The sequence below is a fragment of the Mauremys reevesii genome, linkage group 6, assembly GCF_016161935.1.
Source record: "Mauremys reevesii isolate NIE-2019 linkage group 6, ASM1616193v1, whole genome shotgun sequence".
Lineage (NCBI taxonomy): Eukaryota > Metazoa > Chordata > Testudines > Geoemydidae > Mauremys > Mauremys reevesii.
In genome coordinates this window covers 2,739,097-2,750,014 of record NC_052628.1, presented here as the reverse complement: position 1 = coordinate 2,750,014, position 10,918 = coordinate 2,739,097, and the positions used below count along the sequence as shown (strand labels likewise).

Below are 10,918 nucleotides of genomic sequence, written 5' to 3'. Positions count from 1 at the left end.
TTTTTATGGCCAAGCTTCGTCTGCCTCTTATTGGATTTATGTCAGTTTATAAGGCCACTGGGCAGGGGCTGAGGGGTGTCCGTGTGCATTAAAACTCATCGTCAGTGCTTAACAATTCGCTTCTGTTCGGAGAGCTGCTGTACTGCTGAACGTGGGTTGGGCCATGGGGAGCGGCGTGTAAGGCTCCTTCCTCTGTCCGGCCCTGGAGATTAGAACAACCCTGTACTGGGCACCGGTTGGCTGATAGGTGTGATTCCAGGCACTGGCTGTAACGCGAGCTCAGGCTGCACCGACTAACTGGCAGCTGTCCAGTTCTACCTTGGGCCTGGGGCATCAGAAGACTTGCGCTCTGGTGCTGGCATGAAGCTTTGTGCCTCAGTTTACCCACTGTAGGGTGAGGAGAATGATCCCGTCCCTCAAGGTCTTTGACAGTTCCTAAGTATTCTTATATCGTTATGTGGGTGACAGCGACGGGGGCCCTGCCATGCATCAGGAGGCCTGTTTAGTCTATGCAGGGGATGCCTGGCGGAGAGACTCTGGCTCTGCATTTCAAGTTACACAAGTGCTTAGGTGTCTTGTTGCACGGAGGCCTCAGAGCCCAGACCGGCCTGATCCCGGGGGTACCACTGCGGGGCAGCTGCTAGCAAACCTGGCTCTGAAGGGCTGCTGGGGCTGGGAATGGGTGGGTAGGTCTCCACGATGCAACACCCCGGGGGCTTTGCCCGTGCCTCCTCTGCAGCACAGCGCTGTGAGGCAAGCGTCAGCAAGCACACGGGCAGGTGCTACAGGCACTGCTGGGTGCTGAGAGCTCCTGGGGGAGAGGGAGATTTTCCAGGGCAGTCTGGTGCCCAGGTCCAATGGGCGTTGTGTCTTCCCCACAGAACCGGACCCCAATGCTTGACGCATTCCCTTCCACAAGCAGGGACTGGCCCAGCCCCAAAGCCCCCTCCCCTCGACCCAGCAGGGTTTGTGCCCCAAACACAAGCAGGAATGTCTGTACAGTTTGGGGCTTTTTATTTTAAAAAATCATTTTGATCACAGCCAAAAAAGGGAGAGCGAGAGAGCGAGAAGGAGCGAGAGAGCAAGAGAGAGCGAGAAGGAGCGAATTCCCCTGTGTTTCAGAACAGCAAACAGAGCCAGCGGCAATTGCCTGGGGCTGCTGACACTGCTGCTCACACCCGGCCGGGGGCGTCTAGCCACAGGCCAAGCTCAGTCTGATTCAGAAAAGCAGAGGAGCCCTGGGGGCCCCGGAGTCTCTGCTGGGAAGGAGAAACCCGCTCCTGCCTGGGAATGGCCGGCCATGGCGGGCTGCCTGCCTGTCATTCACTCGAGGGGAGGCCAGTCCCTCTCCCCTCCTCTCCTGGCTGACCCAGGCCTTATCTCATGCTGCTTCCAATACCTGGGCTGCCCGATCCGGACACGGTACAACGCTGCTTTCCTCTCTCCACCCCTTCTGCCAAACGCTGCTCCTGCCCGTCTCGCCCCCGGCCTGACCTAAGCTCCAGGGGCTGGTCACACGTCCCAGTTTATTGTTAATTAAAAACTGGAGCAAGGCCGCAGCCCACGTACAAACACGCGTCTCGCCTGGCCTTTCGCCGCCCTCCATCTCCTCTCCTCACCCGTTGGATCTGGCCAGCCCAGGCGTGGCCAGCTCAGCGCTAAGCTGCTCAGGGAAGGAAAAGCCCTGGTGGCCTTAAAGGGACGGAACTGAACCGCCCCCCCCAGGCCAGCCCGACGCATCGCCAAGGGCCAGCGCCGCCATGCGTTACCCACCATGTGCTCACCACCCGGAAGTGGCTCTGCAAAAGTGCCCACCTGGGGTTCCCCTCGGTGCCTGCCATGGCGCTGCCGTGGCTGCTCGGTACAGGAGCATTCGCGGACAGGCGGCACAGGGCAGGCCGGCCGGCGTGGGGTTGGCAAAAAGAAAAACAGGCTTTGTGCCCACATTTGCCTACATTGGGAGGGGATTGCAGGGAACAGAGAACGGGGCTGGATTGGCAGGCCAGGAGAGCCAGGACAGGACAGCGCAGGCTCCCTCCCCGTGTGACTGCTCCCTGCCCTGCTGGGACCCCTCTGGGCTGACAAGAGTTCAGTCTCTGTGGCCCATTCAGTCCATGGTCTGCTGCCCACAAGGGGGCCATTCAGTGCTAGTTGTGGTGTCTCTAATGTGGGCACCTGCCCATTAGGGGCTGAGCCGAGACCTACCAAACTCATCTCACATCGTGGCCACGGCATAGCCAGCCAGGCTGTACCAGCCGTCAGTCACCACCTGCCACAGCTGAGTTAAAGAGCGCAGAGACCTCCCTAGTTCCCGGGGGTGCTGCAAGGGCCCGCCCAGGCACTGTGGAGGAGCCCAGCTCACCGCGAGAGCGCTTCGGTCTGGAGCGGGTTACGCTCAGAGCAGTGCCAGCCGGCACGCCCTGTGTCGCTCGCAGCTGGCGGGCCTGGGGCGCTCCCCCAGCCCAGCAGCACCCAGCTTGACAAATCACAGAAGCCAAGGGAGACTCCCCAGGGCAGAGCAGAGAGCAGAGAGCAGAGAGCAGGAAGCGGGGATCTCCAAGGGGAGGCAGTGCGGTCACACCAGATTCAGTCCCAAGGAGCTGGAAGCTGCTCGCCCTGCAGCCGGACGCGCTGAAAGGGGAATGCAGAACTCGCAGGCATCACGATCATCTCTCAGCCCCTTTCCCATTGCCGGGCCGTGGGCCAGCTGCAGGCTCCTCCGGGTCTACTTGCTCCAGAGGTTGTTCTGGGGAATTAGAGAAGGAAAGGGTGATGCTTTCGGCATCAGTGAGGCCTCATCTGGAGCACCGTGTCCAGTTCTGGGCCCCCCACTACAAGAAGGATGTGGACAAATTGGAAAGAGTCCAGCGGAGGGCAACAAAAATGATCAGGGGGCTGGAGCACATGACTTATGAGGAGAGGCTGAGGGAACTGGGCTTGTTTAGTCTGCAGAAGAGAAGAGTGAGGGGGGATTTGATAGCTGCTTTCAACTACCTGAAGGGGGGTTCCAAAGAGGATGGAGCTCGGCTGTTCTCAGTGGTAGCAGATGACAGAACAAGCAGTAATGGTCTCAAGTTGCAATGGGGGAGGTTTAGGTTGGATATTAGGAAACACTATTTCACTAGGAGGGTGGTGAAGCACTGGAATGGGTTCCCTAGGCAGGTGGTGGAATCTCCTTCCTTAGAGGTTTTTAAGGTCAGGCTTGACAAAGCCCTGGCTGGGATGATGTAGTTGGGGTTGGTCCTGCTTTGAGCAGGGGGTGGGACTAGATACCTCCTGAGGTCCCTTCCTACCCTGATGTTCTATGATTCTATGGTTCTCTGCTGGTAAAGCAGGTGCCAGTACTGGCAAACTCACAGCGGGAACCCAAAGCAGCTCAGCTGTATGTTAGTTTGGCTGAAATAGGCATTAGTCTGACATTAGCTGTACTGGGTGCTTAGACTCCGTGGAAGGCTCGTACGTTGGGCTCTGCACTAATCCCCGGTGGAACAGCTGCGTGCCAGGCTGTAAGGACGTAGGTCAGTTGTGCTTTGTCACCGTGAAAATGTTTGCTCTGAGCTTGGGAACCCAGGCCTAGGAATGGTCCCTCCTGCCACCCTAGGAAGATTAAAGAGGCCACTGAGGAACATCGCAACACAAAGGGTTGAAGAATGGCCCCTGCTGCAGTACAAGGGAGCTCTGCTCAGGGCCTGGAAGGCTAAATGTGAAAGATAAAACAGGTCACAAGAAAATGTATTCGCTTTGCTGTCTGAACTCTCCCCGGCCAGAGACACTGAACTGAGGCAGAGATCCCCCAGGGTTACCCTGAGTCCGCCCGGAAAGTCACTGTATATGGGCAGATTACTACAGCTCTGTCACCTTGAGAAACCGGAGCTGGTAACTCATTTGTGTGTCTGTGTTCGCTTGCTTTGCCCCGTAGGTAACTCTCTGTTGGTTCTTTGTTCTAGTTACTAACCCTTTTGTTAGCTGATTGCAGGGCTGGCTGCCGGCGCTGCCTTTGCTGTGAGAGGTGAGAGGTGTGGGACTGGCACCGGGAGTAACCGGACTATCTGGGGCTCTTTGGGGTACGTGACCGTGTCTCGCTAGGCCAGCTTGCCTGGGTGGCAGGCCAGGCTGGAGTGTCTGTGGGGACTGTCTGGGACTCCATGGAGAGACCCTTACGGTGATCCAGGAGTTCACATTGTTCCTGGGGAGGTGAAATCTAACCACCAAACACAGCCCAGGCTGGGGGCTCTGCCCCAGACAGGCCCTCACGGTCGCGAGCCACCTCAGCCAGCGGTAGAGAAGGAAACGGCATAAGGGGACTGGTGACCCCTTCCACACAGCGAGCCTCTGACTGCCCCCCCATAAATTAAACACACTTTTTATATATTTCACACCATTATAACTGCTGGAGGCAAAGCGGGGTTTGGGGTGGAGGCTGACAGCTCGTGACCCCCCATGTAATGACCTCGCGACCCCCTGAGGGGTCCCGACCCCAGTTTGAGAACCCCTGGGCTACTGCACTGACCCGGCAGGGGGGCTCCCAGCTGCTTTGCCTGTGGATTGCTCCGATGCCACGGAGCGCCTGCTCTCCCCCAGCTCGGTGCTGGCACCGTGGCCGGGGCAGGAAGAGGAACTGTACGTCCCTCTCTTGGGGCACAGGGGGCTTTAGGGTTTCCCCAGCTTATGCGGGAATGATCCCCACGAGAGTGACCATGCAGCTAGTGCTGTAAGGGGCGGTGAGCAGCTGGGAGCATCCCAGCATCCTGTGCCCAGCATGGAGGGGGCAACGCCTCGCCAGTGTCTGCCCCGCCCTGACTAGCTGGTGCCTCTGCTGCTCGCCCGGTGCCCGTGGGCTTTGCCCGGGTCTTACCTTGCTCTGGTACACACTGTCCAGCCTGTCCGTCAGACGCCGCACCCAGTGGGCATGGGGAGGGGCGCAGAGCTGCTTCCCTCTCACGGTGATAAACCTAACGCACAGCAAGGAAACAGACGGGGACAGCTGAACAGGACGCGCCGCTCCCCTCCTCCCTGCCACGCTCCCCACTCCTCCGCCTGGAGCCACTCCCTGGCACGCTGTCATTCCAGGTGCTGCAGCCTACGGGGCCTTCTGTGCTGGCCGCAAGTCGGGCTACAGCTGGCGCTGCTGGCCCAGGAAGGGCTGGTGCGCCACAGCCGGAGCACCCCGGTTAATGACAATCTTTAAAGCTTTTCTTCTCACAGCCCCCCGCAAGGCCTGTTATCCTCATTGCACCCGGGGGAAACTGAGGCACCAACCCCCCAGTGACTTGCCCAGGGTCGCCCTGGGAGTCAGCGGCAGAGCAAGGGACTGAATCCAGCATTTTGTACAGCAATAGGCTGCCCTGTCCGCTGGGGTGCGGCGAGGTCAGAAGCAGAAATGGTGCCAGCCCCGGGCAGAGGCTGTCGCTATGATATTCCTGCCCTGGCTAACCTGAGCGCCTGCCCAGGATCCCGCAGGAGACGGCCTGTTCTCTGGGACCCAGCCCCATTTCAGCCTCACGCTGGGCGAATTGTCTGAACCAAGGCTCCCAGCTGTCCGAGGCTCCCCCCGACTGACTCCAGCTGGCAAGCCAGAGCCGCCCGGGCTGGGAACCGACAGCGGTAGCGTAAGAGGAGCTGAAATCCGGCTTGGCCCATCGGCTGGGGAGTCACTGGGGTGGCCCCAGGCTGGCTCTGACCCTTCACGCTCAGCTCTTGTGGTGCTCGGCGCGCCGGGCGGCGCCGGGCGTGTGCAATAGGAAGCCGAACTCTCCCCGGCTGCAGAGAGCTACGGCTCAGGCCTGGAGCGGGATGGGTTCTGGGGGGAGCTGCCTAGGCCACGCTCCAGCAGAGCTCTGTGCGCCCGGCTGCCTGCACAGCCGTGGGTCACCCTGGCCGAGTGCGAAAGGAGTCTGCAAAATCCCTGGTTTGGCTGGCTGCCCCCCAAATCCCTTTGCTCACAGCAGTGATCCGACCCCCCCCACACCCCCGACTCCCAGCGCTGAGCAATGGCCGGGGGCCAGGCTGAGAGGCTGGTGTGCGTTGCACGGGGGGAGGCCAGAACGAGGTGTAAACGACACCTCCTGGCCACCTCTGGATCCCTTCAGCAACGTGCCCAGGCCCTGGCATAGGGACAGGCCAGAGCTCCCTCCTGGCAGGCGCCAGCATCTACCTGTGGGTCGGAGCCCAGCAGGGCCCGTGACCAGCACTGGACACGCTCCAGGGATAGACAGCGAGCGCGGTTTGTGCTTAACGCTGCCCGTCGGGAGACCTGCTTTCCATGGCTAGCCCTGCCCAGCATCGCTGGGCCCCTGGGGGCACGTCACCGCCTGGGCCTCAGTTTCCCTGTTTGCAGGCTGGGGAGGGTCGGTTTCCCTGCTGCCTGGGGCCGTGAGGTTTGGCTTGTTAATGGGAGCGGAGGGCGGCGAAGGGGAGACTTATTGGGCTAATCACCAGCTGGACTCTCTCCCCCCACATGCTGAGACACTCCTCTAGGGCCACGTCCTGCCCCCTTCCCTCCCATTGCAGCGGGGGGGGGGATTCTCAGAGCAAGGGCAAAGCTCGCAGAGTGCTGGGGGACTCTGGCAGTCATCACGGGGAGGGTGGGGTCCTGCGCTTGGCCCGCACCCTGGTCAGTGCCATCCTGCAGGAGAGCTGGGGCGCAGGAGCTGGGCAGGGTGGATAGTGGCAGGAAAAATCTCTGGATTCAGGGGGCTGGAGAAGGAGCCTCTGGAAGTTCTCTGGGTTCCCGGCTTTGTTCTACCCAGCGCCCATCCCCCTGGTATCTGAGCTGCGTCTTCTCTCCCCATGTCCCAACCCAGCCAGACTTCCCTCATGCCCCCAGCATCACCAGAGTATCCCCGTCCCCTGCCCCCAGCCGGCGTTCCCCAGAGCTCGGCGCCCCACAGAGCTGGGCCCTGCCGAGGGACTCACACCACGGCGTGGATGGGGCAGCCGTCGGGGATCCGCTGCACCACGTAGTCCAGCACGATCTTGCGGGGGATGGGGACGTGGCTGGTTCTCAGGCAGCAGTCCAGGGCGTCGTTGCTGCCGGATGCTGGAAGAGAAAAGCGATGGGAGCGCTGGGCAAAGGGCAGAGGGAAGGGCACGGCCGCCGGGGCAGAGAGTAGGGGGCAGCGGGTCCCAGCAAGAGTCCAGCGTCCTGGAGCTGTCTCTTCACTGGGGCAAACTGGCGCCGTTCTTGTGGCAGCGTCGACATGAGAGATGGCAAAGCCCCGAGGTGGCAGCTCATGTGTCCCCCTGGTCAGTCAGGGCTTCGCTCCAGGCTGGGTCTGAACGCCTCCGCGCTGGGCCTCTCTGGGAAACCCCCTAGCCCAGGGGATCTCTCTGCCCTCACCCTGCCCCTCCCTCCTGGGCATCTCGAGCCCTTGAGAAACATGGATGACCTGAGCCCCAGCAGCTGGGGGCACAAGGGCTGACCCCCCGGGAGTGACGGTACAAGCCTGCCTGCCAAGGGCATTAGCACAGTCTGTGGGAGAGCCCGGAATCTCCTGGTTCCCAGCCGAGTGCACTGGATGCAGCACCTTGCTCACACCCCTGCAGAGCTAGCCGGCGCTTGCAGGTCAGCACGGAGACGTCGCTGGAAACTCACAGCGTGCCCCTGGGAGCTAGTGCCACGGAGCAATGACAGCCCTGCACTGCTCTGCCGGGGGCAGCGCTGGGCCCCGTCTGCCATGGGCAGGCTGCCCTGCATGAGGCTGGTGGGCATGGCCGGGAGTGGGGGCTGGGGGGCACAGGGGTTTTGTTATATGGTGTGTGGTTGCTGGTGAGTATTTGTTTCAGGCTGGCCCAGTCCTCGCTTACAGACACCCCCCAACCTGAAGCAAATACTCACCAGCACCCACACACCACACAACAGAAACACTAACCCAGGAACCAACCCCTGCAACAAAGCCCGATGCCAACTCTGTCCCCATATCTATTCAAGTGACACCATCATAGGACCTAATCACATCAGACACACCATCAGGGGCTCATTCACCTGCACATCTACCAATGTGATATATGCCAGCATGTGCCAGCAATGCCCCTCTGCCATGTACACTGGCCAAACCGGACAGTCTCTACGCAAAAGAATAAATGGACACAAATCTGACATCAGGAATCATAACATTCAAAAACCAGTGGGAGACACTTCAGCCTCTCTAACCACTCAGTGACAGACTTGAAGGTGGCAATTTTGCAACAGAAAAGCTTCAAAACAGACTCCAATGAGAAACTGCTGAACTGGAATTAATTTGCAAACTAGATACCATTAACTTGGGCTTGACTAGAGACTGGGAGTGGCTGGGTCATTACACAGATTGAATCTATTTCCCCATGTTAAGTATCCTCACACCTTCTTGTCAACTGTCTGAAACGGGCCATCTTGATTATCACTACAAACGTTTTTTTTTCTCCTGCTGATAATAGCTCATCTTAATTAATTAGCCCCTTAGCGTTGGTATGGCAACTCCCACCTTTTCATGTTCTCTGTATGTATAAATATCTCCTCACTGTATGTTCCATGCTTATGGTCAAATAAATGTGTTAGTCTCTAAAGTGCACCAAGGACTCCTTGTTCTGTTAGCTAACTGAATATCCCAGCGCACCGGCAGCTGGCTCAGTACTACCCACTGCAGCCATTTAATAGAGGGGAACTGAGGCACCGTGCAGTGATGTGACTTGTCCTGATTTACACAGCAAGCCTGTGCCAGAGCCAGGATTGGAGCCTGGGGCCAGATTCTCCCCACACAGGAACTGCTTCCTAGGGTCCCTAATCTGCCCCCCGGAGTCCTGCTCCTTGGCCCTTTCTTCGAACACCAAGGACGACGGCCGCTCTTAGCTCAGGCCGTACCAGGCTAACCTGGAGAGACGTGTCCCAGAGATGCAAAGGGCAGCTGGCGTTTCCCGCTGTGAACCCTCACCCTGCTTCCACCCAGCGGGCTTAGAGGCCGTCTGCGTGGCTGAAAGATGGGGCGCGCTCCGGAGCTCCCCACTCTGCTGTGGCTCTCACCCCTCCCTCCCCCGCCCAGCTGGGATTCTGATTTGGTTTTACAGATTATTATTATTTCTCAGTTGTTTCCAGCAGAGCCCACAATGCTCCAGGCGCTGTCCAAAGCCCAGAGAAGCCAGGATACCTGCCCCTCGTCTCCCTCTCTCTCACACCCTGCCACACGTATCCTTGCACACGCAAACTCATGCTCACAACAGACAACACGTACACAGGCATCCAGGGCCCCGATCCTCCCCCTGCCTCGTGCCATCGGTGACGTCAAACACTGCCAGCCTATCACAGACTTACGGTCTGGCCCTGGGCAAGTCGTGTCACTGCTCTGTGCCTCAGTTTCCCCCCTGCACAAGGGGAGTAATGGCAGCAGCCTCTTAGGTGTGATGAGGATCTGCTCAGTAATGCCCCAGGGAAGGGGCTCTGGGGGAGCCTTATTGGTCCAGCCCTGCAGGTCAGCATTTCACTGCACCAGGCACACGGGCTGGAGGGGTGGGGGCAGCGCCGTCCCTCCCTTTGCAACTAGCACGTGCATCATTGCACACGGGTCTATTGCTGCCCCCTGCAGCAGGGGGGTCATTTGCCTCAAGTCCCCAACCCCGAGAGATTTCAGAATAAACTGGACACTGCGCTGCAGGCTGGAGTGCAGGATGCAATCGCACACGGGGAGAGGGACCAGCCGGCACTTAGAGGGGGCGGCTCCTACCCTAACAGGCCAGCCTGTGAGTGCTGGAAGGCTGCAGGGCCATACAGCAGCAGAGGGGAGAGGAAGAGTGGCCCAGTGGTTAGGACGCTAGCCTGGTGCTCGGGAGAGCTGGGTGTGATTTAAGGCCAGGTTTACCCCCCCTGCACTGAAGTTCCCCCTCTGCGGGGGCTAATGGCATCTCCTAGCTCCCGGGGTGCGGTGGGGATAACTATTCGGACCCGGGGTGCTCAGGTGGCCCGGCAGCGGATCTGTTGATGCCCTAGCTGGAAAGCCAGCAGGCATCCAAAGACCAAACTGGCTAATCCCGAACGAACCAGTCAGACTCGTTCTAAAAGAGCCGGGCTGCGGCGAGCAGAACCCAGGAGTGGGGAGTTGTCCATCTCACCTGGCAGGAAGCTCCACAGGGAGAGGGCCGTCAGAGCGAGGAAGGCCACACTTCCAGCCCGCCCCATGCTCGGGCGGGAGCCCAGGCACAGCCTGCCGGGTGCAGTACGGAGGGTGCTGTCAGCACGGTCGCCTGCAGCTCTGCGAATCCTGCTGCTCCGGCTCTATTTATCCCGGAGCATCTCAGCTCTCACTTTCACTTCTGGGGGAGGCACTGAGTCAGATGGGCAGGTTCCAGTTCCCCAGGCGCTTTGTTTGCTTTCAGGCAGCCTGGCTCGCGGACAGCTGCTGCCAGGCCGGCTCTGCAAGCCCTCGTGGCCTGGCGAAGGGGGGTTGCAGAAACACAGCTGGGGCTAGCTCAGCTTCAGCCCCCATTTCAGCTGAAGCTGCCGGAGCTCGGGGGCAGGCTGGCGATGTGGGGGGGCTTTGGAGCCAGGGCTAAGCTGAAGGACCAATGACATCTTCTAGCCTCAGTCGGGGTGGGGTGGGGGGGGGCTTTGCCCTGCCCTGGAGCCCCCCAAAGAAGCTGGGACTCTTACTGTAAACGTCAACCAGCCCAAACTGCATTGCAAGATGCCAGCCTCGTCGCACGGCCACGCCAGCCCAGAGGGCCTGTGGGCGCTGCAGGAGGTGGGCCGGGTCAGCTGCACGGGGAAGCCCCCTGGGCAGGGGTCCAGCTTGGTTCAGCAGGGCCCTGCTCACAGGGGCTGCAACGTCCTCGCTAACGGTTCCCCCCACGCCGCTCCTCAGCTGCCGTGGGCCCCTGCCCTTTGCACTGGGGCCAGCGTGCGCTGCAGAGCCAAGCGCTCCGAGAGAAGGGAGGGAAACCGAGGAAGAGG

At 60.0% G+C, this 10,918-nt stretch overlaps 1 protein-coding gene across 1 annotated transcript; it reads right to left on the bottom strand.

Annotated features, from left to right (window-relative positions):
- Positions 1-1,011: 1,011 nt before the first annotated feature.
- On the bottom strand, positions 1,012-10,264 carry LOC120407406 (C-C motif chemokine 19-like). Its single transcript, XM_039543032.1, has 4 exons — positions 10,081-10,264; positions 6,916-7,039; positions 4,856-4,952; positions 1,012-2,746 (listed from the first exon to the last, which is right to left on the bottom strand). The coding sequence occupies exons 1-4, from the start codon at positions 10,145-10,147 to the stop codon at positions 2,726-2,728; spliced, it is 309 nt and encodes a 102-aa protein (XP_039398966.1). The 5' UTR covers positions 10,148-10,264; the 3' UTR covers positions 1,012-2,725.
- Between the last annotated feature and the right edge of the window lie 654 nt (positions 10,265-10,918).

What these genes read in the sequence shown, in the direction of transcription:
- LOC120407406 (XM_039543032.1), bottom strand. Translation starts at nt 10,147, where the DNA reads ATGGGGCGGGCTGGAAGTGTGGCCTTCCTCGCTCTGACGGCCCTCTCC. An exon ending in CCTGTGGAGCTTCCTGCCAG is followed by an intron (nt 7,040 to 10,080) that starts GTGAGATGGACA and finishes TTTCTCTTCCAG; the next exon opens with CATCCGGCAGCAACGACGCC. An exon ending in TGCCCCATCCACGCCGTGGT is followed by an intron (nt 4,953 to 6,915) that starts GTGAGTCCCTCG and finishes GCTGTGCGTTAG; the next exon opens with GTTTATCACCGTGAGAGGGA.